Source organism: Myotis myotis, unplaced genomic scaffold (assembly GCF_014108235.1).
Source record: "Myotis myotis isolate mMyoMyo1 unplaced genomic scaffold, mMyoMyo1.p scaffold_m19_p_20, whole genome shotgun sequence".
Classification (NCBI taxonomy): domain Eukaryota; kingdom Metazoa; phylum Chordata; class Mammalia; order Chiroptera; family Vespertilionidae; genus Myotis; species Myotis myotis.
In genome coordinates this window covers 2,261,661-2,288,852 of record NW_023416325.1, presented here as the reverse complement: position 1 = coordinate 2,288,852, position 27,192 = coordinate 2,261,661, and the positions used below count along the sequence as shown (strand labels likewise).

Here is a 27,192-nt window from a genome sequence, read left to right as displayed (position 1 = left end):
TTGTAGAACATATTACAACAAATTCCTTAAACTAAAATGGGGGAGGGGTTTCCTATTTAAAATTCACAGAGTGAGCCCTCCCAGTAAAATGTCCATGTTGGTTCATTATCTGGCCTTCAGACAAAGAAGCTCCCAAGTTCCAGGATCCCATGTAACCCAGAGCACTCATTTAACAAACATCAAGTAGGCTATAATTGCAGGGGGGAAGATGGGAGGGGAATTAAACATTTTTTTTTCCCCCCAGCAAGAACAGAATCCAATAAGAAGCATCATTCTTGCTACTATTTTTGGAGAACTTACTTCAGAAGAGCCAGGACTCAGGCGCTGCTCTCTCGACACCCAGGCTAACCACAATACTTTACTGCAAAAATGTGATATAATTTACAGTTTATCATTGATAAGACTCCAGTACCTGAAGGGATCCCAGCCCAGAGAGCCTTGCCTAGGAAAGAGTTTACATGGTTGAAAAAGTGAGTTCTTTCTAAAAGTGAATTATGGGAATTCACTTTAAGGAGCCGTTTATGTGAATTTCTTTAAAAATATATGCCATTAGCTGCTCACAAAAAAAAAAAATTTTTTCTAACTCTTACCAGAAAATTTCTCCCCAGCCAGGAACTGGAGCAATTCTACTAAACAGCCAACCACTTCCACCACCCTCCCTACTGTTCTACTCAAGTTAATAATGGGTTCGAGGTCCTAGTGAAAAGGTACTTTGTGCAAAATATACTCATACATACAGATTTAAGAGAAATTTATAAATCCTTGCTCAGACTTAAGCAAGCATGAAATAAGCAATATGTTATTACCCCACAAGAGGGCACTGCTATCCAACTATGTCTTCAAATATATGAGAGATTCTCTAACTCCACTACTGGATGCAAATATTATAAGTATTCTCAAAGTACTTGACCATGTAAGGCAGCAGAAATGAAAAACATTTTTACATTTCTTTTTTTTTTTTTAAAGATGCTAACATTTATTTATATCTTCTTTGAGGATGGGGGGAAAACCTCTATAACTACTACATAAAGGATCCTGACAATGGTTTGCTTCACAGCATAGCAAAGGCAAATGTGCAGAGCATTGGACGAGTGATAATTTCTTAAGCAAAAGCAAAATCTCTGCTACCTCAAAAACTTGTATTTGAGTTTTGTTTTGTTCCTGAATTCAAGGAGGCTCCTATTACAAGTTAGGAGCTGGTTCACAATTCACACTTTAATAAAGTTACACACACAAACTTTAATTAAAAAAAAAAACAAGCAAAAAAAAAACCTCTGGGGCTCTCACACATACACCAGAGACAAGTTACAAGCTTTTAAGATAGAAATGAATGCCGAGGTTCATCTTAATGGCAAAAGGAAGAGGTACTCTACTGGATGGAGTGCCTGCTCACGCCAAAGAGCACTGAAGAAGCATTTGGCAAGCGCGGGCTCTCCTCGGGCTTGCTGGGTCTGAGCCACAGACTTAATAAACAAAAGCTCTTTTCAGGGCGAAAGCCTGGGTAGCCACTGCACAGCTCCGAGAAGCAGAAAGCCCTTCTTAGGAAGTAAAAGGCAGCAGTTGGAACAAAAGTAACATCTAAAATGCAGCAGCATTCTGAAAGCTCTGAGAGAGAACAAGCTAGACCATTTAAGGTTATCATTTACCAAAGGTTAATTCGAAAGACCTATTAGGTTCACCCATTAAAACAAGGTCATTTTCATAGCTCAAAAGCTGACAAATATTAACAATTTCACATAGTCTGATCTAATATTTAACTTTTTCCAGCCAGATTTCATCATGCTTTTAATTTTAAAGGGAGAAAAAAGCTAATCATATAAAGATGATTTAGAAAGCATATTTAGAAAGCACATTTCTTTAAAATTATGAAGTTATTTCTAAAGGCACTGCAGTCAAGCATATGTTGCAAGACTATCTACTCAAATGCATAACATCTGGGCACTGCCTCACAGAATGATCAAAAGAAAAGATATTCTGAATCCTTCCTAGAGCACAGAAAACAAGCACTGCGTGAAGGTGTGACCATGACTGGCATGCCTAAAAAACTAAACCCAGTTTCATCAGCTTTCCGAGGCTGACATCTGGGGGAAAGTATCTTTAAAATGAGCAATAACTTTAAAACACTACACACTCATGATTTAAAACAATTAAAAAGTGTCAAATTTTTCAGCTCTCAAATAATGGAATGGCAGTTCAAAATGAAAACAGCTAACTGAATGAATAGTTATCTTATGTGCTCACTTTCAGAAAATCAGGTACTGCTTCTAATATACAAAAAATGTACACACACTTCAACAGCTGATAGCTCAATTTTGAAAATGAAATGTATTTTAATAAACACTGCCTTTATAAAAATTCAATGTGTGTGTATACATTTTTGGGGGATACCCTATTATTTCTGCTCTCAACTAAAATGGGACATTGTTCTCTCTACCAAAACATACTCACCAAACAAGTGGATCATAATCAAAGAACAAATGGTCAAGGCTAGAAATAAAAAGCACAAACTATAAAAGCCAATTCATTTCCTTTGACATCACAATCCTTAAAAAGGTGATTGTGACACTTCCACAAGTGGCTATGATACCACTGTAATTAACCTAATTATTAATAATAGGAAAGGAGCAAAGGGAAGGCCAGATATTGTAGGCGTGTCATTTGGGCAGCTTCGCCAGAAAGCTGCAACTTTACATTTTCCAGGGTTCCAACAAAAGGGAGATAAAGACATGCCCCGTAAAGTTGGGGTGACACATGGAAGGTGCTTGCTGTCAATCACACCTGAGAACAAAGGTCATTGGCTAGAATGGACATGGCCACTGCAAGGGCGCAGAATTAGAGACATTTAATCCCCTAAACCAGTGGTTCTCAACCTTCCTAATGCCACGACCCTTTAATACAGTTCCTCATGTTGTGGTGACCCCCAATTTCATTGTTACAAATTGAATATAATTAAAGCATCGTGATTAATCACAAAAACAATATGTAATTATATATGTGTTTTCCGATGGTCTTAGGCGACCCCTGTGAAAGGGTCGTTCGACCCCCAAAGGGGTCGTGACCCACAGGTGAGAACCGCCGCAAGAGTTCCCTTTCTTGTGCTCTTACTGCACTTGGGACTTATGTGACTCTGGGCTTGTAGGGCTCCCTTGAGTTAACCTGCAACCCACACGCAATGGACTAATGGACTGCAGCTAACCTGGCGATGAAGGGGACCGGGCTGCAATATGGAACGGAAACTCTGGACACTGGCTCTCATTCGCCCGCGGGGGCCTCCGGAAATGCTTACTTATTCCAGCAGTATCCCAAGAACCCCACTTCCGCCCATAACAGACAGATGTGCAGCTTAGATGAACACACCGATCCTATTGTTGTCTTCTGCTATACAATTACTCTACCTCATAAAGTACAAGATTCCAAACGCCCAGCTCTAGTTAGCCTTTGAACACAGACTTCAGCTGCAGCCAGGAGCCAGCACGGCCTGGCACTTACCAGCTGTGAGGGGAAAACCCTTCCGAGGAGAGGCACTCAGCACTGCTATACTACATAAGCAACAGTTGGAACGGACTGACTCCCAAGTCACTTAGAAACACTTTAACTGTTACTGATTAAGAAAGTTCACTCTCTTCAGACAGATACAATTATTCCTTTATCTGGAAAAACAGTTACCATACCGCCAAAGAGCAGATAGCAAGTTCCAATAAATGTTTGCTGAATGAACATGAGAGGATGCAGGAGTGGTGCTCCCTGGAAGTACCCACATGAAAAAACACTGTAGGGCTTCCAATCCTTTTATTATAAGTGCACATACGCAAATTTCCATATATGCCACGGTTTAGTAGATATGGGAAAAGGTGACCAAACCCACTGATGAAAACTGCTATTTGGGGGACTAGGGAGATACATGGGAGAGCAGGCTTGTTTTAATTGAATGAAAAATGCTCTTAATCAACATACTGCAAAGGAAGGCGCATCATACAGAAAGACAAAAATAAAAAGCAGCCAGCAGCCCTGCTTTGAGTCCTGACTCCCCTTCCACTGGTTATGCGGCGCAGGGAGTTACAGCACTTCCTGGGCTCAAAAACTGCGTAGTAAAAATAAAGGTTGGGGTGAATGTTTTGGACCATGGCCTCCAACTGAGATTCCTTCTGTTTCCAAAATCCTAGAAGGACCCCTCTATAATCTTCACCATGAATAGTGTAGAACCACATCCCAGCCTGAGCGTGCACAAGCACCACCTGGAGAGCTGGGAGGAGGGGTGGCGGTGGTGAGAATTTGCATTTCTCACAAGCTGCCTGTGAGCTGACCTTGCTTAAATGGAGAGGGGCTCAAGCCTTTAGGTCTTCAAGTCCTTAGCCCCAATGCTCCCCCACAGAGGGCATCAAGGCTCTGAAAAGAACCTTTTAACTTCCAAGGACCAATTGGCAGATCCAGTCCCAAATGGATTCGCACTTGTACAGACCCTGCCTCGTGGCTGTGGTGAGGGCAGAGGCTGAGCGAGCAGTACTGAATGAAGGTGATCCCAGGTCCTGGCAGGGAGGAAGAGATTTACCAGCAGCCCATCCTCTCACTTGGGAGTGCCTGTGCCTCCGGAAGAATCAATAAAAGAATTGTGACCAGTTGGTGGAGCCACACTTTGCTCCAGGAGCTCTTGCTAAAAAAGTGTTTTGCTGGAAAGTGGTGGCCCTGAGTCCAGCAGCAGTGACAAGCAAATGACCACAGGCCAGGGAGGGAAGGCTGGCTACGTAGAGCGGGCATCAGGGTGGCTTTTGTGCTCAGAGCCCACAGTGTGAGACACCCCCCTCCTCAGCACTCCCCCCAGCCCAGGGGGGGCATTGGCAAATAGAGAGAGGGAGCGGAAAAAAGAATGGAGACTTAAGGTAAATATGATATGGCTATTACACTCATGAGCAGGTAGAAAGAAGGATGGGGGAGCAACAATTGGGGCGGAGGTGGTTAAAAAACAAAACAAAAGAAGGAAGAGGTTTAATATCTGAACTTTATCAAACTAAGAGCACAAGCTTCCTGAGTCAGCAATAGGGCCTCTCAAGCTCTGCAGGGAAGTCCCCAGGAAGGACCCTGTCAATCACAGCACATCCTTCCTGTGACCCAGAAACAACATGGCAAATTTCTAGCTTTTGTCTCTTCTTTCAGGAATACCATCTTCAGAGAAACAACTCTACAGTTACAAGCTGGGCTACTCTTGGTTTTGAAATGTCCCACTTGGGAAAAACCTTTCATCATAAATTAGTACCCCCTCCAACATGCTGAAACCTGAGGGGGAAATTCACTCCCTCTTTAAACTTGTTGCTTTTAATATTAAATAGGTCTGTATTTTTAAACGAAGTCTCCCAAACAATTTAATACTTTCATATCATTAATATTTGCTTATTAATGACATTTAAAAAACAGATTATCAAGCTAGATCAATTTTTAACCCGTGGGCCTTACAAATTTGAATTAAACATTTCTGCCAAAAATAACCTTGGAAATTATAAGGTCACATATACGATACAGGGAAACATATACGATACAGGGAGGCTGATACAATCCTTTCTGGTTACACATAAATACCTAAAAATATGGTTCCAATTTCTTTCTTTTAAAAAAAGAAAAAAACCCCTGCTCATTTTCTTTCAAATTACTTCCAAAAACGAAGGTCTCTCTGATGTTAATCGTGTGTACACTTCGGCTTACACTTTAAAGAGCCTTCCTCTCCTGGGAAGTGACTTTTGTATACAAATCATGGAAAGCTACTTAGACAAAGTGCTGGAGATGATTAAAAGGGGCCAGATTCACATTTATACCTTAGAAAAAAGCAGAAGCAGATGTCAACTGACTCATTTGTGTACATTTTAGAAATGAGTTGAAGATATGCATGTGCATTTCATCAGGACATTTAAAGAATTTGCGACTTTTTGTTGTGGTTATGTATTTATGGCAACTTTAGAAATTAAAAAAACTTTATATTCTGGTGTTCTGTGCTGGATACCTAGACTTCTATTACAATTGGATCTAAAACAACTTTTTAATCTGTCAGAAAGATATATGCTCATTTAGAAAGGACAGAATTTTTAGAATTAAAGTACATCATTACTAGTACATACTTCACCATCTAGGATTGGTAAAAAGAGGATCTAAAGTAGAATTTTGTTCATTTGATAGCTGAACCCCCCAAAAAACTTCAATTCCTTTAAACTTTTTTTTTAAACACCACAGAGGGGGGAAATCTGCAAATTCTCTTTGATCCACCCACCAAGCCTTTATTGAGAAGTCACTCCACATCAGGCTCAATGGTGAGCATCTTGCTAGGTCCTGGCAACACAGAGATGATGAGAACAGGATAGGCCAGGCCCCCAAAGGGTACTCAATTTACCGAGGAAGTCTTTTCAGGAGTGATACCCTGGTTAGATTTGAAATGGGGAGAGGGTGGGAGCAAGGGGGTGTGTCCTGCTGGAACCCTGTGCTCTGTGGCTGCTTCAATGCCAAGCAGGAGCCTTCCTTCTTAAAGGAATTAGCATCTTAACACTTCACTACAATGCGTCTTTCCCCTGAAACAGGGAATCTGTTTTGTTTGCTGGCCAAATGAGATTGGGTAGGAACATTTATGCAGCAATCCCAGATTGCTTGCTTAGCTTGTTTCATTAGTCAATGATGTATCTTCTAGAAAATTCCAGAAACTAGAGGCTATACTAATACACCACACTTTCTACAGTATATATATATATATATATATATATATATATATATATATATATCCCACTTTCAAAGGCTGTCAAATCGCGTTGTTTACCCATACCTTCAGAAAAAAATCACTTCTACCGTCGTGGTAAACAAGCTGCTTCCCTATTTATAATGGTCTGGCCTTCTAGCAACTTCAGCGTGAAATTATAGCTAATTTGCCTACAAACGTCAGGTGGTCATAATAATCTGGCCACTCAGTGTAAGTCATCAACAAAAGACCCTAAATAAATCATATATTTACATACATATGATTTCTCTAGCATATTCCTCTGTAACCCTGGGTCACACTGACAGATTTTTACAATAAATCCCATTCCTAGAGTTATTGTGATCATGTTTCCCATTCAATTATGTAAACATGTCAAAGCATCTCCCCAAGTATTCAGTTACACCGCGGGCTAATCACATCCCTTCTGTGCATGAAGTACAGTTCATAAGCACAACCAAAAAAACCCAAAAAAACGCCAGCAAGTCTATGACAGAGTGGTATACAAGCTGTCTGACACCAGCAACGCAGCAGAGAGTTAAACCCTAAAAGTAATCAACAGTCACTCTGAATTAAAATATTTAGGGCTGTTTGTATTAAATCCATCTGCAGTGACAGAAAATCCCCACCAGGTGGAGGTAAAAGATCCAAGCTTCACTTCCAACTTCTTGGTTTCTTGACCTCCCAACTATTTCACCTTTGTCCTGATTTCGAAGGAGACTTGATTACTTATCTTCTCAAAATTACTAATCACCTGGTTTTATTTCTTTTAAAGCAAGTAATAAGGGGAAAAATTAGCTTAAGAAGTTTTTAGAAAAATTAGCTCATTTAAGACAAATTAGAGTTCATCGTAAACAAAATGAAAATCAATGAACTAAGCCATTCCGAGACTAAAATCTCCAAGAGTTAAGGTATCGTCATCTGAACTTTGAGAGATCACCACACCTTCAGAAGACCTTCCTACAGAAATTCCACCGTGTTGGCCTATTCATAGTTACAAAGCTCCCAATTCTAGTGTCACTTAAATTCTTCAAGAGCAACTTTTAGGCACTAAGTAATCACGGTTGGTATGGCAGACATACCTTAATATGTTTCCACACCCATAAATCATTTGTTCTTTTCTCTGAAATCCTGCAGAACTTTGGACCAAGCATAAGCCTGTGCCATCTGTGAACTATGTCACTGCACTGGACTTGTGTCGCGGGATTGTAAGCCTCCTGAGGGCACTATATTCGTCGTGGATAGCTACAGCAGGGCTATTCCGGCAGCATAGACTGCGCAGCCACTAAATACCATTTTAGAATTTGCAAATATGATCTGGAAGCTTCCTTTTTCCCAACAGCTTGGACTAGAATTTTCAAGGAACATAAAAAAGGCAGAATCAAATGAACAAATTAACTCAACAGAAAACCAAACCAGATCTGGTAAAACGAAAGGATGCCCAGGTGACCCAGGTATTTGCCATAGAGGCTAATCCTAAGACAAACATTAACTAGTCAAGGCCAAGCAGACGGGATGGAACTGGAAGGGAGAGTCGGGGCAACTGTCTTGTGCCAGCAGAGTGAACAAATGGGAATGTTCGGAAAAGGGCAGACCTGCTTCCCCGGCCCACTAGGCTCCTGCCCACTTCCTTGCTGGAACGGGTGCCAGGCCCTACAGCTCTCCCCCCACCACACCTACCCACCTCAGCCTTCACACACCCCCGATAGCTCAACGCTCTGCTCCTCACCCCTAGGCTTTAAAACTGTCAAGGACACCCTTGCCTCCCACCACGGAGTCCCCTTCTCCTTTTACAGATGAAAATGTTTATGTGGGGGTTCTTATTTTACTGTCAACAAGTCTACGAATTTCCTAGATGACATCAGTTGTGCTTTCAGTGTCCACAACTAAGAAGACACACAAACCAGAAGCTCTTGTGACACAACGTTCACAGCAGCCCTATTCACAGCAGCCAAAGATGGAAACAACCCAATGTTCACCCGCGGATCAACGGATAAACAAAATGTGGCTATCTGCACACCAAACCATTATTCAGCCACAAAAAAGGAATGAAGCAATGTAATGGCTCATGCAACAACGTGGACGGACCTTGAAAACATGAGGCTAAAGTAACAAAAGCCGGACAGAGAAGGCCACATACTGTTATGACTCCACTGACATGAAATATCCAGAACAGGTAAATCCAGAAAAGAGAAGAGGTTAGTGGTAGCTGAAAGTTGAAGGGAGAGGGAAGGAGAGAGTGACTATTTATGGGTCCAGGGTGTCCATTTGGGATGATGACAATGTTCCAGAACTGGATGGTGCTGATGGTTGTACAATACTGTGAATGTACTAAACGCCACAGAACTATACATTTTAAAATGGTAAATTTTGTTATGTGTATTTTATCATAATAAAAAAGGTACTGTGAATCCAACACAATTTTTTAAAAAGTATATCTTACTAATTTCTAAAATGTAACTTGGAAAATAGGAAGTATGGACACTGAAAAACAAAATCACACAGACATATGTGAACACTTATTCACTCCCCAGACAATGCGTGGTGTGAACATAGATTCTCAGAACTTCTGGGCACCTGCAGCTAATAATAATGGCAAAATGGCCAGCCGTTATTAAACTAGACACTGCTCCAAGTACTCACATTGAGTCCTGTGAGGTGATGAGCCCCATTTTACACAAGCTAAAACAGGCACCCAAGATGGGAGAGCCGGCAGGTAGCACCACCTCAGAATTTGAATCTGAAGCCGATCTAGTTTCAGAATGTATATTCTTAGTCACAGCTCCATGGACTCACAATGCAGACCCTCCCCATTTGGGCCCCATCCATTCTCTCTTTCAGTGTCTATCTACCCACAGAGAGCACCTGCTCAGCCTTTGCATGTGCAGCGCCCTCCATCCGAAGCACCCTCTCAAGTGCTGTTGTCATGCATGTGAGGCCAGCGCTGCCTTCTTTGCTCTCTGAACGTTAAGCTGGGGTAGAAGGAATGGGACTGAGGGCTCTAAGGCTCTTCATAATCTGCCTTCACTGTTCTCACAAGTTCCATGGGTGCCTATAAACACTGACTGAGGGTGCACTTTAACCTGAGAACAAGGACAAAGAACTACTCTTATTCCCCCAGCAAAACCAGAGCTGCCTTGTGCTCTGCTGAAGAACAACATGGAATGCAAACCTAGGAGCCACAATATCAGACCATTTTGTTTGGCCAGCACAGCATTTTCAAACTGACAGTACAACCAGAATGACTTCCCCGGGCCACCCAGCCCCAGGGCCATACTGCTGCTTGGTACTATCTGGTGACCTGCTGCTCCAGGCCTGTGAGCTGTCCTGACCTAGCCATTAACTGACTCACTCATTACTCATCCCAATGATTGCTCTTCCTATCGCCAAGAAATCATGGCTGGAAACGATACTAAGAGAAATAAAAGGGCAAAACAGACCCTGTTTTCCATAGAACATACATTTTACTTCTGAGGATAAAAAAAAGCCTTATATCATTTCTAAGGCAGAAATAGCCCTAAAATGGAAATAACTTCAAATCATAGTACAACTAAAATATAAAATCTCCCATGACAAAGATCCCACTTCTAATCAGGGAGGGGCCCTAGCTGAACAGGACCCAGCCTAGCAGAGGGTCACCGTTGGCAGTCCGAACCCCAGTGATTTCTGAGAAAAGGACAGGGGTCTTTGTTTCAGGAGGTTTACATTTATTTACAACAGCAATGTGAGACAGTTAGTTGCTGAGTTATTTCTGCTCAGCTTATAACAATGTTCAAGTTCAGGGAAGAAGCACGGGAAATGAAATGAAATGCTAACTGAAACGCTGCGTTTCATGACAAAACGAGGTGTCACTCTTATTTCAAAGCTTTAGCTCTCTCTCGACTAGCAAGAAGGTTGTCTTAACATGTAAAAGTCCACAGCTGTTCACTGCAATACCAAAGCAGCACGCAGGATGGTCTAAGTAGTGAGTTAATATTGCACATGTGGCAAAGTAATACCAGGGCCCTAATTAGCAGGGGAGAGTTGTACAGGGGGTGGTGGTGAAATAAAGGTTTTAATACTCTTGAGAACAAGTGTTCTTATTAAGTCAAAAGCCTGAAGTGCAAATATTTACATCTAGTAAGAATCAAAATAGAAAGCTACACAACTGGTAAACTGAGATGTTCTACCATCAACCATTTCTCACAAATGACAATGTTAGGGTAACCCGAATTACCGAAAATTTGTATGTAAATTGAATTTTTGCTTTCTTAATTTTTTGTAAAATACTGTCACTTCCTCCCACCCCCCATGAAAATAAATCTCTGTATATCTCAGGTACACTGAGATTTCTTAAAGGGATCACTTGTGCAAAGGTGAAATCCGCACACACAAAAAAAATCACCTTCTCTCCTTCTCTCTGATCTTTCTGATGTAAAAATGTAGGCCATACAAGAAATAAATGAAATAATTCTTAGATGTAAGAGGCAACAGGTTAAAATGCCACTGAGTAGTACTTACTGCTGGTTCAACTTGACTTCGATCTGCAATATCTATGTGGACAATTTCAACAGTTTTCCATGTGTTCGGATCTAAACCGTGTACCTAAAATTACAAAGAGAAATTAAACAAAACAAATTGTAGACTATTCTTGCTAGGCAAAACTATTATACTTACATATAAAATCTTTATCTTGAGTCTCTCAGAGTACATTATAAGGGGGGGGCAGAGTCTAAATTGCTACATAATTAAATTAGCCATCTGAAGTCTTGAAGGATCTAGAAATCTTTTATTATCCCTTGAAAACCCCAAAATAAGGGGGGGGGGGGTGGTAACGATGCTGCCAAATTAACAGGAATCTGTCACAATATTTTCTGGTAGTCCTTAGAAAGTATTTAGTTAACAAAATGTACCTGACCCATGTTTAACTCAAACAATACATGACAAAGTCCTTTTAACCTCCAAATTCCAGATAAACATAAAGTGACATTATAATTAAGATTTCCAAAAGCTGCACTGTATGGTCTGAAACTCTCCTGACGTTGATCATCCGAAAGCTATTCAGTTTCAGGATGATGTTAACTCCTGTATACTTCATGTTGTTCAATCTATTTCTGAAACTCCATCTATGAACCAATTAAGAATTGTTTAAAAACTGCCAAAGATATAGCCACTTGAAAGCTGAAGGCAGATTAAATCATACACAGACTAAAATATCAAATCACCTCATTTATTTTAGAGATGAATGTGTACCAACTTGTAAAAATCCGGAACTCGTCAACATTACTATAAATTATCCAAAGTACCTTCTCCTTCCTAGGCCATTTCTCTGACATCAACCCATATCCCAAGCAAAGTGGAATGGAGATGGAAATTAAAGCCATCATTTTTGCAATGGAGAGCAGCTCTGGCAAATACACAGAGATGAAAGGATAAAAGAAATCTGAAATTTAGTGCCTAAGATTGGTTTGGGGATTATCTGTGAATTTCGTTTAACTGTGCTTTCCCTGTGGCAGAGAAGGAGTTGCTGATAAAAACAACAAGTCCACTCAAGGGAAGGAGAAAGGTCAGGAAAACCCATTTGTTTCCAGTTGTTTGCTCGCCTCCCTGTAATCGGACACACCCTGGGGTGGCCAGGTACTAGTATGATGCAGGTGTCATCACTCTGGTGATGACAAGATGGACTATAGTATTCTCATTTCAATGAAAAGTCCAGAGGTGAAACTTACATTTTCTAAGGTTCCCAAGTCTGGTTTGTGCCACGTTTCGATTTTAATGAAGAAATCATCTTTCATATATTCATTCTGCAGAAAACACAACAGTAAAATGATAGTGATCTCACACCAGTTCTTTGTGGAGCCTTCCCCAGCATAAGCATCCATGCCTTTGACTCTACAAGTCTGATCCTCAAGGGTAAAGAATCGTTCGCTATCTATTTTTATAAGCTTGCTGGGCAAACCAAATGCTACATGCTTTTAAATAATTTAAACAACCCTACTTGTCATGCAGCATACAGGGCTAATGTTAAAGAAGCGGTGAGATTGGTGAGCGAATCTGGCCTTTGAAGGAAGCAGCAGAAGCAAAATAAAGTCAACAGGGAGACTTTGAGCTAAGGCTGGAGAGAGCCCATTAAACCTGGAAGCATGTGGTGGAGTGCAGGTTGCTGGAAGAAGCACAGAGGAGGAACCATGCAGTGATGGGCAGTTTAATAAAACAGGTGCAAATAAATTACGATGTAAAGCAAAGTCGAAAGATGAAGAGTTTGTGACACAAAAAACAGTTTTACTCACCGTTACAACTGAAGCGTCATGGACAGGTGGGCAATAAAAGGAGAAACATGTTAGAATATTAATCAGAGTCAAAACAATCTGTCACAATACTTAATGTCACAAGATCAAACTACCTGAAAATAAGGTATTTACTAGTGTACATCCTCAAAGCACAGTTTCCGTACAAGTCACAGAGTAGCATGCTTTAGATTATGGAGTCAATAACCCAATTTTAAAACAATGGTAAAAAGAATAATGTCACAAAAGCAAAAACATCATTTATAATACCAATTTAGCAAACAACAAAAACCTTTTCCAGAAGCTGCCATATCCCTCACCTATTATGTGGCAATATAAGCAAAATACTGTTAAAACCACACCAGGAGACACTTGTGAGTATGGACGGCCTTTCTTTATAGTTTCTGCACAGGCATACCCCAGAGATACTGCGGGTTCAGTTCCAAACCACCGCAACAAAGCTGGTGGAGGGTCTTGCCTTCACTGAATACAGCGAAGCGCAATAAAACAAGGTATGCTTCTGTTCCTCCACTTGCGCAACCCTGGAGCCTGTGCAGTCAGCAAGGACCTCGAGGTGCTGTCCTCTAGGAATGAGCCCAGGCCCCTCAAAAAGCTCTGGGGGGGGGGACCCCAATGTAACCTCTCCGCTGCCAGTTAGTGCCGTGACTACCTGAGACCCCACCAAAGGCCCTGACGGGTGGCACCCGTCTCAAAGCTGTCCTAGGGGGCATGGCTGCTGGGAACCAGGCTTACTTGTTCTACAGTAGGGATATGCGTTCCAGGCTTTCTCGTGAAATACCAAGGAGCCCTCGGGAGCAATCAATCTCACGAATCCAGGAACTTTGCTGTGAGGAGAGAAATAGTGGATATATTTTCAACAGCGCCATCACTGCTCTGTTGGCGCCTTTCGCACTGCTTCAAAGAGCGGTCGTCAAAGGTGATTATGTTCTAAGCTTCACGGACTCAACAGTTTTCTCCTCGTTCCCACAGTAATCAAGTGGAAAATGAATGTAAAAACAACAAAATAATTCTACGTTTAACCGCATACAGCATTTTTTAAAATAGAAGTAATTCATTCTTATGAGCTTCTGATCTATCTCCCTAAGAGTTAGATGAGGCCAGTCAACCTGTACATAACACAACAGGGAAGTTCTCGTGTGTAAAGACTACACTACACTGTCTCCTAAAGCAAAAAAAAAAAAAGAAACCCCAGAATAAGGGGGTATCGCTGAGTAAAAAGTCTTTTCACACATTTTACAGAATAAACCTAAAAAAATTATAAAAAATGAGATATGAAAGTATATCCAAGTGTCAAATTTTGTAGGTTTGGAAGATGAGTGTCACTTGCTGCCTTAAGCATGGTCAGAGAAGGGTTAAATACATAACATATGATGAGGTTGTGCGTATTCCTAAGATAATCAGGAAAGATCACAAAAGATAAAACAGGCAAAAGATATCCAAACACATCACAAATAGAAAATGCAACCGGCAGACAAATAAATGGACTCCTCAATCTTATAGTCTTCAAGAAATGCAAATGAAATGACCATTTTAAGCGATCATTTCATCACATAGAAGCAGTTTTACATGCCCAGGCTTTTCACACGGATTGGTTCAAATCGCAACATCACCACCACTTGGAAGATGTATGACCTTGGGCACTTTCTCGGCTCTCTGAACTGCATGTGTTGAATGGAGTTATATTACCTACTCTGCAGGGTCAATGAGAGGATTCAATCAGATAATATCTTGCAACATGTCTCGCACTCTGCGCAGGACAAGGAGTGCTCAATAATGATAGTTACCGCTTTTAAATTATGAGCTGACATGGAGCTGGGTACTTTCACAGGCCTTTCTTCACTTAAATCCCCTAATAACACTGTGAGGTAAGCATTCAGATAACCAGCATTTAAGTGGCTAAATAACTGTATGTCAAAACTATATCCTCCAGGGTGGGGGTGGCCGGGGAGAGGTCAATGAGGGGAAAAGGAGACATATTTTAAACAATAAAGAATTTTTTAAAAAAACAACTGCCTGGTGCTGGTACAAGAACAGACATAGACCAATGGAACAGAACAGAGAACCCAGAAAAAAACCAAAAAACAAACAAACAACTATATCCTCCAACTATAAGCCCTATTACATATTTTTTTCCATATCAGAGCTGCTTCTCTGAGAACTTTCAAGCACAGCTTAATGTCCTAAACTAAGAGGAAGAACAAACTAAGGAAATGTGGGACCCAGCATGCACTTCTGGCCCCATAATAAGATTGAGCAGCTGACCAGAGACTAGATGTAAGGAATCCCACACTAGCCAGAGACTGTGAGGTTGCAGAAGAGGTCGTATGAACAGCCCTTTTGTTATCTCTTCAGAACACAAAAGCAGGTACATGATTTGGAGCTTCCACTACTGTGGCAAATCAAATCACCAGAAAAGAAAAGAAAATAATATCACATTAAAAGTCAACCAATATCTAGCAGTTTAAATTATTTCTTCCTTTACTCAAAACCCCTTTAAATGTGGGAGAGGTCTAATCAGAGTGGAATATAATACACTAGAGGCCTGGTGCTCAAATTTGTGCACGGGTGGGGTCCGCCTTGATCCAATCGGGCTGCGCAGGCCAAGGGGAGGGGACACAGGTGGTTGGCTGGCCAGCCACATCCCCTGGTTGAACTCACGGTTGAGAGGACAATTTGCATATTCGCCTTTTATTATATAGGATGTGGGTAATTTAAAAAAATACAAGCCCTAACTGGTTTGGCTCAGTGGATAGAGCGTCAGTCTGCGGACTGAAGGGTCCCAGACTTGATTCCGGTCAAGGGCATGTACCTTGGTTGCGGGCACATCCCCAGTGGGGGGTGTGCAGGAGGCAGCTGATCGATGTTTCTCTCTCATTGATTTTTCTAACCCTCTATCCTTCTCCCTTCCTCTCTGTAAAAAGTCAATGAAATATATTTAAAAAATATAAGCTACAAGATCACTAATCTCTCTGAGAGTTTGACAAACAGATCTATCAATGGTTCATTTGGTCAACTTAGGAAAAGGCAGGGGGAAAAATAGCTGTGTACTAGCTCAGAAACATTTTAACACTCTCCTCTTTATTTCTAGAGTGCCCAATATTCTAAAAACCTTGATATTCATCAAAAGTTCTAAAATTTGCTGGCCCAAACAGAAGAAAATTGGTAGTCAGCCATTAAAAGCCCCAACAGCCAAATATATAAGCTTAAGTATTTCTTCATTTTGCCCCCGAATTGCCTATTATCTTACCTCCAGGATGCTATTTCCACGATATGAATTCTAACAATTCATTTTGTTTTGACTTAGTTAGGCACAACCAAACCTTTGAGCCAATTGTTTCAAATTTACTGGCTTTTTACATTTAACATAAGAACATTAACAAGCACAAGCCTCCCTCAATGAATCTAAGTAATTGACTAAACGTGGGAAAAATGCATAAATGGAGTAAATAAAATTAAATTTCAATTCTATTTCACAGGAGAGAAATTTTCATTAATGGCAGCTCTAACATATCCCTAACAAGGCATATGTATAAGTGTGCCACTTACACATATAACTGAGAGCATAGCATATACATTGTTTTTCCACCTCGGTAACACTTAGGAAGTCACTGTAGTAAAATGAAGGAAATTCTGTTTTGGAAGCTTACAGAGTCTCAGAAAAGGAACATACATGAACTGATTTAACAAAATGGAGTTAGGCCTTCAAAAAACAAATGAGGAGGGACATTCTTCCTCTTGTTCATCCCAAACTAGTCACGAAATGTTCTCTCATAATAAATCAATACTGGTGAAAGTGCCTGCCTCAATGTAAACATATCTAGATTCCACTGTTGAAAGTCAGCCATAGCGTTATGCCCAAGAGCACAAAGGTTCTTTGCCAACACGTAGCCTCCCCACACAGGAAGGTTATTTAAGAATATTTAACTTGGGGGTAAAATTCAACCAAAGTGCTTTATCAATTGTCTTGAGGAGATAATATTAAGAGCTAATCTAAGCTTGTCTTCAGGAGATAATATTAAGATCTAATCTAAGCTCAATGGTTGTGAACCTGTCTGCTTTGCAGCGAGAGGACTTTGTCACAGTGGTACTAGAAAACAAAGGGTTAATATGGCTTAAAAGATACATAATCAATGACCATAATGTCCACAGAACTTCTCCTGATCTAGAAGCATTCCTTTTTTTAAAATCCTGTTCCTGAGATAAGTAACTTGGCTAATCATTTCTTTTTTGTTGTGGTTAATCCTCACCTGAGGATATTTTTTTCCAGTGATTTCCCAAGAGAGTAGAATGGGAGGGAGAGGGGATGAAGACAAACATCCATGTGAGAGACACATAGATTGGTGGCCTCCCACATTTGCCCCAAGCAGGGCTAGATGGTGGTGAACAAGGACAGAGGGAAAGAAGCTGAGAATGGTGAGGTGGGCAGGGGGCAGACAGGTCACAGGGGCCCATCTTATAGGTCACAGGATTTGCATTTTATTCTTTATATGATGGGAAGCTAATGAAGGGCTTAAGAAGGGGAATGACACAACCTGATCTAAGTTTCAAGATCATTCTGGCTTTGTATGGAAAATTAAAGGAGTGGGTGAGAATAAAGTGTGGAAAAAATTAACTCAAAATGGATTAAAGGTCTAAATGTAAGAGCTAAAACTATCAAATTGTTAGAAGAAACAGATAAATCTTTGTGATCTTGGAATGGGCAATGACACCAGAAGCATAAATAATAAAGAAAAATATAGGTAAATTGGACTTCATCAAAATTATATACTTTTTAAGCTTTAAAGGACAACACTGTCAAGAAAGTGGAACAACTCACACAATAAGCAAATAATTTTGCAAATCATATATCTGATAGGAAGCTTCATTGATGTTTCTATCTCTCCCTCTCCCTCTCCCTTCTCTCTGAAATCAATAATGATAATAATATTAATAATAACAATAATAAAAGTAATGCTTTCCATTTGTGGTTGAATTCGTAGGAGCAAAATCTGGGGAAATAGGGGGCCGACAGTATATTTATTGGAAAAAAACAACTACTACATATATGTTGACCCATGCAGTACAAACTCATGTTAAGGGTCACTGTGGACCATAAAGAGGAAAAAATGTATTTCAATAATATTTTTGATATTCTTGAAGAATAGGATCACTCCTGATTTGGAAAACTTTTACCTGTGCAAACTTAAGACTCAGAGCTACATATATACAAAGAAAAAAATTATGTGTTGATGGCTAATTCTCAACTCAAGAACAAATCACTATATTAGGCTATTTATTAATTTCTTACTTATCCTCATTCAGAGATGATCTCTCAATAGAAATCATTTAAAATTAATCTTTGCATGCTCAGGTGATTTAAACTTCCTTTTTTAAAAAAAATCTATATTTGGTTGCTTTTATTTATTTATTTTTTAAATATATTTTTATTGATTTTGGAGAGGAAGGGAAAGAGAGAAACATCGATGTGAGAGAGAAACATCAAAGGGTTGCCTCCCATATGCACCCTGACAGGGGATCTAACCCACAACCTCAGTATATGCCCTGACCAGGAATTGAACCGGAGACCTTTGGTGCACAGGATCATGCTCAACCAACTGCGCCACACCGGCCAAGGCTAAGCTTCTCATTTTCAATTCGAACATAACTTTTACTTCCTGGCAAAGGGGTCTTTTTGCTTATAAAAATGAGCTCTTAATTTGAACCACATGAAATTTTAAAACAATTTCCAATAAAACCTCTGCTATTTTAGCCTTTGGGGAACAAGGCCATTCTAGAGCGGGCGAAGCTTTACGAACTCTCCATATGGCAGGACTGACTGGAGATGGTGAAAGCATAATATTTATGAGAAATAAAAAAGGGCAAACCTAATTTTCCCCTAGAAGGGAAAGAAAACAATCAGCAAAAGGTCTGGTCAGAGTTCTGATGAGGTCTCAGGAGAACTGCAAGTTTTTCTCTGAAATACCGTCTCAAACGTTGCAACACATTATCTTGCCTTGCTTCCAAATTTTTTGCCCAATAAATTCTGTCCTCAATTCCCCATTAGCCATCATTACATGCTTATTAAACAAGTTACGGAAACATACTCAAACTTTTATGGTCAGTGGGGTACAAGACATGGAAATACATGTCTAGGAAGCAAACTGAGTAGAGTGACAAAAAATGATGGAGGTTAGGAAAGAATGTAAGTAGTCATGGAGTGCCTCCGCACAGGACGGATCTAAGCTGTGTTCAGAAAGCTGAGCAGGTTATGAGGGACCCAAAATCATTAGAAAAATAGCCTAAGGGGCTGGACCAGATCAGTCTGGAAGACAATCAAAGACTAGCTTACTTAGAGCTAAAGGTCTTTATTCTGGACAGCTATTACAACTGAGCATATGTGAAAATCTGGAGTACCATGGTAAGTTTTTAACTTTTGTTTTAAGACTTGCGACTTTAAAGACGTAAGAAAATGGGTTATGGTGAAATCGTGGATTTGGAAGGATTTCACTGTCAAGTCCTTTGCAGTTCACTTCAGGAAATGGAAAATATTCGAACCAGCCCACAGGGCTCAGCAGTAGAGCCAAGTGATTAAGAGGGCAAGTTCTGGAGTCACAATGCCTGCCTGGGTTCATGTCCAATCTCTACTACCAAACAGCAGTGACACAGGGTCCACTGGATCTTTCTGGATCTTAGTTTCCTCACTAGAAAAGGGTGCCATGGGAAATGAATGAGCTTCCACCTAGAGCACTTCCCGTGGCCAGCACACTGGTAAGAATACATCAAGTTCTAAATCCCATGCTTAGAATGACCATGGGCAACTCCTCACCAGGGAAAGTAATGAAAAGGTATGAAAAGAACCTCACTATCCCATAAAAAGAATATAATCTAAGAGTGAAGGAAACCAGACATTTGAAATGTCCCTCGAGATGGTCACTAAACTTTGGATTTTTTAATACCTTGCCAAGATTGTTCCTCAATTTTCTGATTGAGATGAAGTATGTACATCTTACCAACAAGTGTTTTTGCTGAAACAGGAAGGCATACTGGCCAGGGAATCCAGAGGCCTTGATTACAGTGGGTAAAGTAGACCTCAACACTTCCACTATCTCAAATGTTAAATAAGGTGCTGGTGGCCTTGGTCAACTGCCTTACCCATCCACGTCTGCCAAGTCTGCGATTCTATTGATGCCGTACCAGAGCACTCCACACGCTACCCAATGGAACAAATGCTGGAAAAGGGAACATATTACTGGGCACATATTTATTTAATTTCCTCAGAGAGAGCGCTCTAAAACTCCCTAGGAACTATGGGTATGCCTTCAGCATGTTCAACTTACACCCTTGCAGGTACTGAAGTGTATCTGACAGGGCTGCACTGCCAGCCCTGTGTCATGATTGCAGACTTTCCTATAGGACAGCGAAGGCCTCTGGACTTACTACTAAATGATTCTTTGCTCTTCCAAAATACAGTTTTCCTGTGGCTATCTGCTTCTGTATGACACTGATGACTTTGAGTGTAGACATCTGAATGCCCTTGTCCCATGAATGTTCCCTCGTCCCTGACTACAGCGACAGTGGGTCCCTGTTTTGTCTTTATTAACGGATAAGTTAATGTAGGTAAGAGGAAAGCAAAGATTCCCTCCTACTTTTAAAAACCTAAGGAGATTATTGACAAAATCTACTCTAAAAAACCATTACTAGTCTTTTGCCCTTGAATAAATATTGGTATGGGTTTTTTATTTTAAATATTTATGCCAAAGATAGAGACCAGACTCAGGAGAATGTGCAAAAGAACTTCTACGAACCAGAGATAAAAAACAATGAACAAAGGATTCAAATAGTCAAGTCACAGAACAAATTCAAATTGTAAACGCATATGAAAAGACATTCAACTTCACTAATAACGAAATGCACAGTTAAATAAGAGATTATTTTCTGGGTATCAAATCGGCCAAATTTAAAAAGATAGAAAAATATGGGAAAATGAACACTATTAAACTCTTGGAGGGCAATTGGGCAATAATAAAACTTAAAATGAGCATGTCCTTCCAGCAATCCTACTTTCATAGTTATTTGTAATGGACAAAAACTGGAAAACGCCCAAAAAACAACCCAGTCAACTTATCATTTAGAGAATGGATAAGTAAACTATGCTATGTCCATACTAAGAAATTGTACTCAGTTTGAAAAAGAATGAAATGGACATTAAACAATAACATGGAAGGATGTTCATGATATATGACTGCATAAAAAATAAAGCAAACTGCAGAACCATATGCATAGTATAATCCCATTTGTTGTAGAGAACAAGAAAACATACATGTGATGTGTGAGTTTTGTTGTTAGGTAGTTACACGCTTAATAAGTCGAGTAGTTGATGCCCAGTTATTTAATACTAGAGGCCCGGTGCACGAAATTCCAGCAAGGGGCTCAGCCCTCACAGCTGTGGCGGCTGCCTCAGCTTCATCCGGAAGGTTGTTCGGCCGTCTGGTCTAATTAGCATATTACGCTTTTATTATTATAGATAATGATTAAGTATCAAATGTGAATAGGCAGCTTACCTCTTTAAGTGATAAATTTTGTGTGTATACTGTCCCTTCTCTCCATCCTTCTCATAAGGTTCATTCTTTAAGACTTCAATTCCTTCTCCACCACCAGTCTCATTCTTACTAGCTTCTGCAACCGAGTAAAGCTGCCCAACCTGATACTGAAATTTCAAAGAGTAAAGGAATCTCAGTAAGTCAGTAGTAACTGTGGAAACTTCCTGTACTAAAATCTTACTATCAATGATATAGAAGAGCAAATCCAAGCAATTTAGCACATATGTTCTACAAGAAAATGTGACTCAAATTAGAAATGAATGTTTAGGAAGACGAACACCAGATGCTCATACAACTTCAAGAAACTGTAATATTTTACAAGATTTCCATTGTTAAAAAAAACTGCTAGTTACAAACACTCTGGTGCTTTAATATGTACTTTGATATCCACTTATCAAAAAAACACCTGGCTGGTGTGGCTCTATGATTAAGCATCGACCTATGAACCAGGAGGTCATGGTTCAATTCTCAGTCAGTGCACACGCCCGGGTTGCGGGGTTGATCCCCAGTAAGGGGCATGCAGGAGGCAGCTGATCAATAATTCTTTCTCATCATTGATGTTTCTATCTCCCTCTCCCTTCCTCTCTGAAATCAATAAATATATGTATTTTAAAAAAGGAACTCTTTCTTCCTCTAAATAAAAGTGTTCTTAAAAAAACCAAACATCTTGACACATAGTTCGCTTTTGAATAATAAATATACATTTTCATATCTATTATAGCTCAGTAATCTTACAAAATTTGGACGAAGTTATGGCAGGTATAGAACTGTCATTTTGTCAATTAAGAAAACTGAGGAACCAGAATACCATTCTCAATAATAAAGGGGAGGGATGTAAAGTATAATAAAAGCCTGAAAAGGCAAAAAATTGCTGACTGTGGTTTCTATTTCATTTTAGGGTGAACCAGAATTCTCAGTGGTCTGCTCCAATACCTGTGAGTGGGCAGTATTGTTCTATGCCAATCTGGAGTCACTAACCATTCCAATAAATGATAAAAAGCAAAGTTCTTGTGTTCTAATTTGTTCCTAAGGACTCCATGGCACTATCTCCAATCCCTTTTCAAATCTAGCTAAATTTCTTCCTCCCAATGAAGACAGCCTGAAAAAATGTGCTGTTGTTTTTTTTCTTTTATGTAAGCATGTTCTCAAAGAAAAGCTACCTGTAAAAACTAATCATTCAAAACCAACATTTTATTTGAGGGCCAAAAAATAGGGCTAGCTGTAAGCTCTGTAAATATTCCTATCTAAAAAGCCCATAGGGCCCTGGCTGGTATGGCTCAGTTGGTTGAACATCGTCACTTACACCAAAAGGTCGCGGGTTCGATTCCTGGTCAGCGCACATACCCAAGTTGTGCGTTTGATTCTCAGTCCAGGTGTGTCTCAGAAGCAACTGAACAATCTCTCTCTCTCTCTCTCTCTCTCTCTCTCTCTCTCTCTCTCTCTCCCTTCCCCTCTCACTAAAATCAATAAAACATTAAAAAATAAAAATAAATAAAGAAAAAGCCCATAGGAATATAATGATATCTTGCATGTTAATTCTCATTCTCTCTCCCTTCTCTCGTCTACCTCCCTCCTTCTATCCCAGTCTCTCTGTTTGTCCATGTCTCTGTCTCTCTCCAGGAAGCTAGAACCAAGCACATTTTTTAAAATGAATCAAGTAGGTTTTTGTAGGGATTTTTAGACTGCAGAAAGGGTTGTATTTCTTCTTCTGTTTTTCATGATACATCAACAGTGTTAGTCCAGTAATGCTATAGTCAATCCTTAAGTCCTTTAAAATGTATGTTTCATATTTCAAAAATAGGATTAAGATGTCTCTAAGTCAAAAGGTAAATTTGATCTTGGCCACGAACAAAGCAACAAAAATTTACACAGAAACAACAACAGTATCCAAAAAAATATTCTTAATGGACTAATGTCGTGTGGCATTCTACTAGGCTTTCATTGACATTTTAAAGACCAACAAAGAGACAGGAGATGTATTTATTAAGTGCGAGTACAACAAAGAGCTGAGATTGTTTTCGGTGACAATACCAAGAAAGATTTCAACATCCAAGTTGATCCAACATCCAAAACCAAAAGAAAAAAGGAAACAAAAACAAATGTCAATTTCCGCATTCAAGTTCAAACAATGAACTATACAAGTAAAGAATAGGGCGCCTGGCTTGTTTGGAGTGTTTTAATACAGTGAAACCTCAGGCACTACAGAGATATATACAGCTGTGTTCAAGTTTACATTAAACAGAGCCAGTTAGCTATTGGTTTTTAGTTCCTTCATTTTATTTTTTTTCTTTCTGTCTTCTGTCACCTGTCACTTCTATGGTTATCAGTTTGTTTTGTCCCGCTTCCAATTCACTGCTTCGAATTCACTGTCAGCTCCAAGACACCCAGATAACTGAGCAAGGGCACACTGTGCGCAAGTTACAGAAGGACCCAGAGGGCTTTCTGTGCTTTGCTACCCATATCTGGATTTCTCTGAAGTCTTTTCTGCTGTTACTATCCTCATTCTTGGCTATATTACAGATAAATAAAACTACAAAACATGCAACTTCTGAACAGGGGATGTATTTCTGTATCATGTGCAGATCAAGAGAGACAATAATCTCTCCCAGTTATGTGCTGGTGAGAACATGTCTGGAATACCATTTCCGTCGGAAGCAGTAACTGCTACCAGGCAGTAGTGAGACCAGCTGGTGAGGAAGTCTAGGGGTCATGTTGTATCTGGCCAGATGGACATGCTGGAAATGTTTAACCTTGTAACCCCGAGAAGACGGAACAAAAGGGATTGGGGGAGGACAGAAGACCTGAGGGGTTACCCTATGCCAGACAGAACAGGCCTATTTCTTATTGCTCAAGTGGAAGGAACTTAACCAGTCAAGTATTATGGGAAAGCAGATTGTGGTTTAAAATACAGACAAAATGTTTTTAAAAATCCAACAGTAAAATAGGCTTCTTTTCTAAGCAGCAAGTGACTTAGCCTTAAAGTGCTTAAGTTGAGCAAAAACCTCCTTTCTCTGGGAAACTGTAGACAGAACTTCTGCAGTAGACAGCAGGTTAAACTACATTCTTTGGTCCCTTCCAAAACTAAGCAACGTAACAAAAATTCATTTACAATTATCTGTGTAACAACCTGTTTTTTGTCACAAAAACCAAAATGTAAAGGTAAATAAATACAACAAAAATATAACTTTAGATTAACATATCAAAATGTACTATATCAATAAAATAATACAGAAGCAAGCATGACTTACCTCCTGAACAGAACAGGGCAAAACCACACGGCTAAAAAGACAAAAGGCAAAAGAATATATGTTACAGATAAAATAGTTGGCTTTAAAACACATCTGTACGCTTAAAAGACCTTCTACTGTAAATCCACTGATAGCATGGTACAAGGATATCAATTATGGAAGAGTGTCTTTGCAATGCCTACATCTCTAAATAAGTGTTGTTTTTTGTTAATCCTCACCTGAGGATATATTTTTTCCATTGACTTTTAGAGAGATTAGAGGGGGGGAGGGAGGAAGAAAGAGGGAGGAAGGAAAAAGAAACATAGATGTGAGAGACACATGGACTGGTTGCCTCCTGCATGTGCCCAACCAGGGCTGGGACTTGAACCTGCAACCCAGGTACATGCCCTTGACCGGGAATGGAACCCCAGACCCTTTAGAGAGAAGGCGGGTGTCCTAACCATTGAGCACACCTAAATAAGTGTGTGTTTTTTAACTGGGGAAATAAAACTACCATTCCGGGTTGTCAGCAATCACTGCATTTAGCATCTAAATGATACCAAGACCCCCAAAAAGCTGATGCAGAGATTCCTGTGAAGAGTAAAGAACAAGAGAAAATTCATCACTGAAAATTGCAGGGTACAGAATGTATTATTTGTACACTGTCTGGTCAGGTTGCTCTCATGAAATTTTTAGTATGGTTTCATTCTCTATTTATATACTGTGCATTTTTTTTATACTTCTCACAAATATTATGTCTTGAATTTCATGAATGAATGCTTCCCAAAACTGATCCCTACTACCCAATTACTTCTCAATTTTATTAAGAGAAAAACAAGTAAACGGTCCTTTAGACTTAATAAGCAAAAAACTTTATGGAAAATATAGGGTGTCCCAAAATTCACGCAAGATTTGAATTTTGCGTGAGCATTAACAACAACAAAAAATAAAAGCCTAATTTTACTTGGTTTATTGAATCAGATTCTAATATCTGTTGCCCTTTGATTTCAATCCCTTCAATCTGATAAGCATTACCAAGTACCAATTATGGCCCAGGAGCAGGGACAATGAAGACCAATGAAGACCACGGCTTTACATACGCAAAGCCGTGGAGGCCATTTACCCGATGTGCTAGTCCATACATAACCCTATACTGTATACTTTATGAATCAATAAATAATTTACAATTTTTCATTATAAACCTGTGTTTTCTATCAAAATTACTTCTTGTGTGAATTTTGGGACACCCTATGCTTTGAGTCTTATAAACATAACAACCCCTTCCAGGGTAGATTCAATGTAAGGTTGTTATGTGTGTGATTTTTGTCCAATAGAGTTTGTTACTGGACATGCAAAAGGGTCAATATAGAGGCTATGGCTTCCAAAAAAGAATACCATGGTGAACTATATTAGAATATTGCATTTTAACTCTAGATTTTTTATAATGAAGTACCTTTATGTAGTTCTACCATAAACTCTGAAAACCATCCTAAATATCTCAGATGTCCGAAAGAGCAACTTTTTTTTTGGCCTGGTCCTTCTCTGACTTTCCCTCCAAACCATTAAGCCAGCACCACAATGATTTAAAATCTTATTTTAACTCTTTCTATTATAAGGAGAGAGAAAAATCTCAAGGAACTCAGCTTGGTTTTCTTTTCATAGAAAATTCCCAATAGTTTTCCTCATTCCAACTTCTTTTTAACTGCACTTTCCACCTACTTCTCTCCCTATCCTCCTCAAACATCTATGGTTGAATACTCACATCACCTTAATCGTCAACATGTACAAAACATGTCTCCTGTAATTCCCTCCTCCTTGACTACTGGTGGTCACTGATCCCTCTGTCTTTTTGATAATGGTCATCTAAAGACAATGAACAGTCTCAAAGTCACAAAGGTTGCTAATATCTATTCTCATCAAGAATTCATTTGGTATACAGTCCTCCCATACCTAGTCATTTCAGCTGTATCTTCAGGATACACACTAATTTGCTCACTGCCTCAGTCACAGAAAATACACTGGGGCAGAGGGAGTGCAGTGGTCAGGGGAAGACTAGGTTATAGGCTGGGAGTGTATTTTGAAAGATATAGGAGGAAACAGACAAGATATAGGTTGGGAGAATATTATCAGAGCCTGCAATATAATGGTAAGAAATCTATTACATTGATTAGGCAACAAGGAATGCTGGGAGGTTGTTCAAAAAGGTGAGGCATAACTACAGCTAACCTGAAGAAGTCATCGGTAGGTGGTTAAAATGTTGAGAAGCAGGAGTGTGGGGAGAGCCATCTTTTGGGAGGCTGGGCAAGGCCTTACAAAGGCCTGAACCAAGATGATGGGCTGCAGAGGAAACGGAAGGAAGGAATGCAAAGGAA

At 39.8% G+C, this 27,192-nt stretch overlaps 1 protein-coding gene across 5 annotated transcripts in view; it reads right to left on the bottom strand.

Moving 5' to 3' along the window:
• Positions 1 to 27,192, bottom strand: part of PITPNB (phosphatidylinositol transfer protein beta) — a 59,906-nt gene that overhangs the window by 28,679 nt on the left and 4,035 nt on the right. For 4 of the 5 annotated variants that reach the window (XM_036353411.1, XM_036353410.1, XM_036353413.1 and 1 more), the window contains exons 2-7: positions 24,842 to 24,872; positions 21,555 to 21,700; positions 13,747 to 13,838; positions 12,997 to 13,004; positions 12,436 to 12,510; positions 11,228 to 11,311 (exon numbers count right to left, since the gene is read on the bottom strand). In XM_036353411.1, coding sequence (XP_036209304.1) covers positions 11,228 to 11,311; positions 12,436 to 12,510; positions 12,997 to 13,004; positions 13,747 to 13,838; positions 21,555 to 21,700; positions 24,842 to 24,872 — 436 coding nt within the window. Of the gene's footprint in view, positions 1 to 11,227; positions 11,312 to 12,435; positions 12,511 to 12,996; positions 13,005 to 13,746; positions 13,839 to 21,554; positions 21,701 to 24,841; positions 24,873 to 27,046; positions 27,158 to 27,192 lie in introns of all 5 variants that reach the window. The other variant, XM_036353415.1, reaches the window with a different exon arrangement.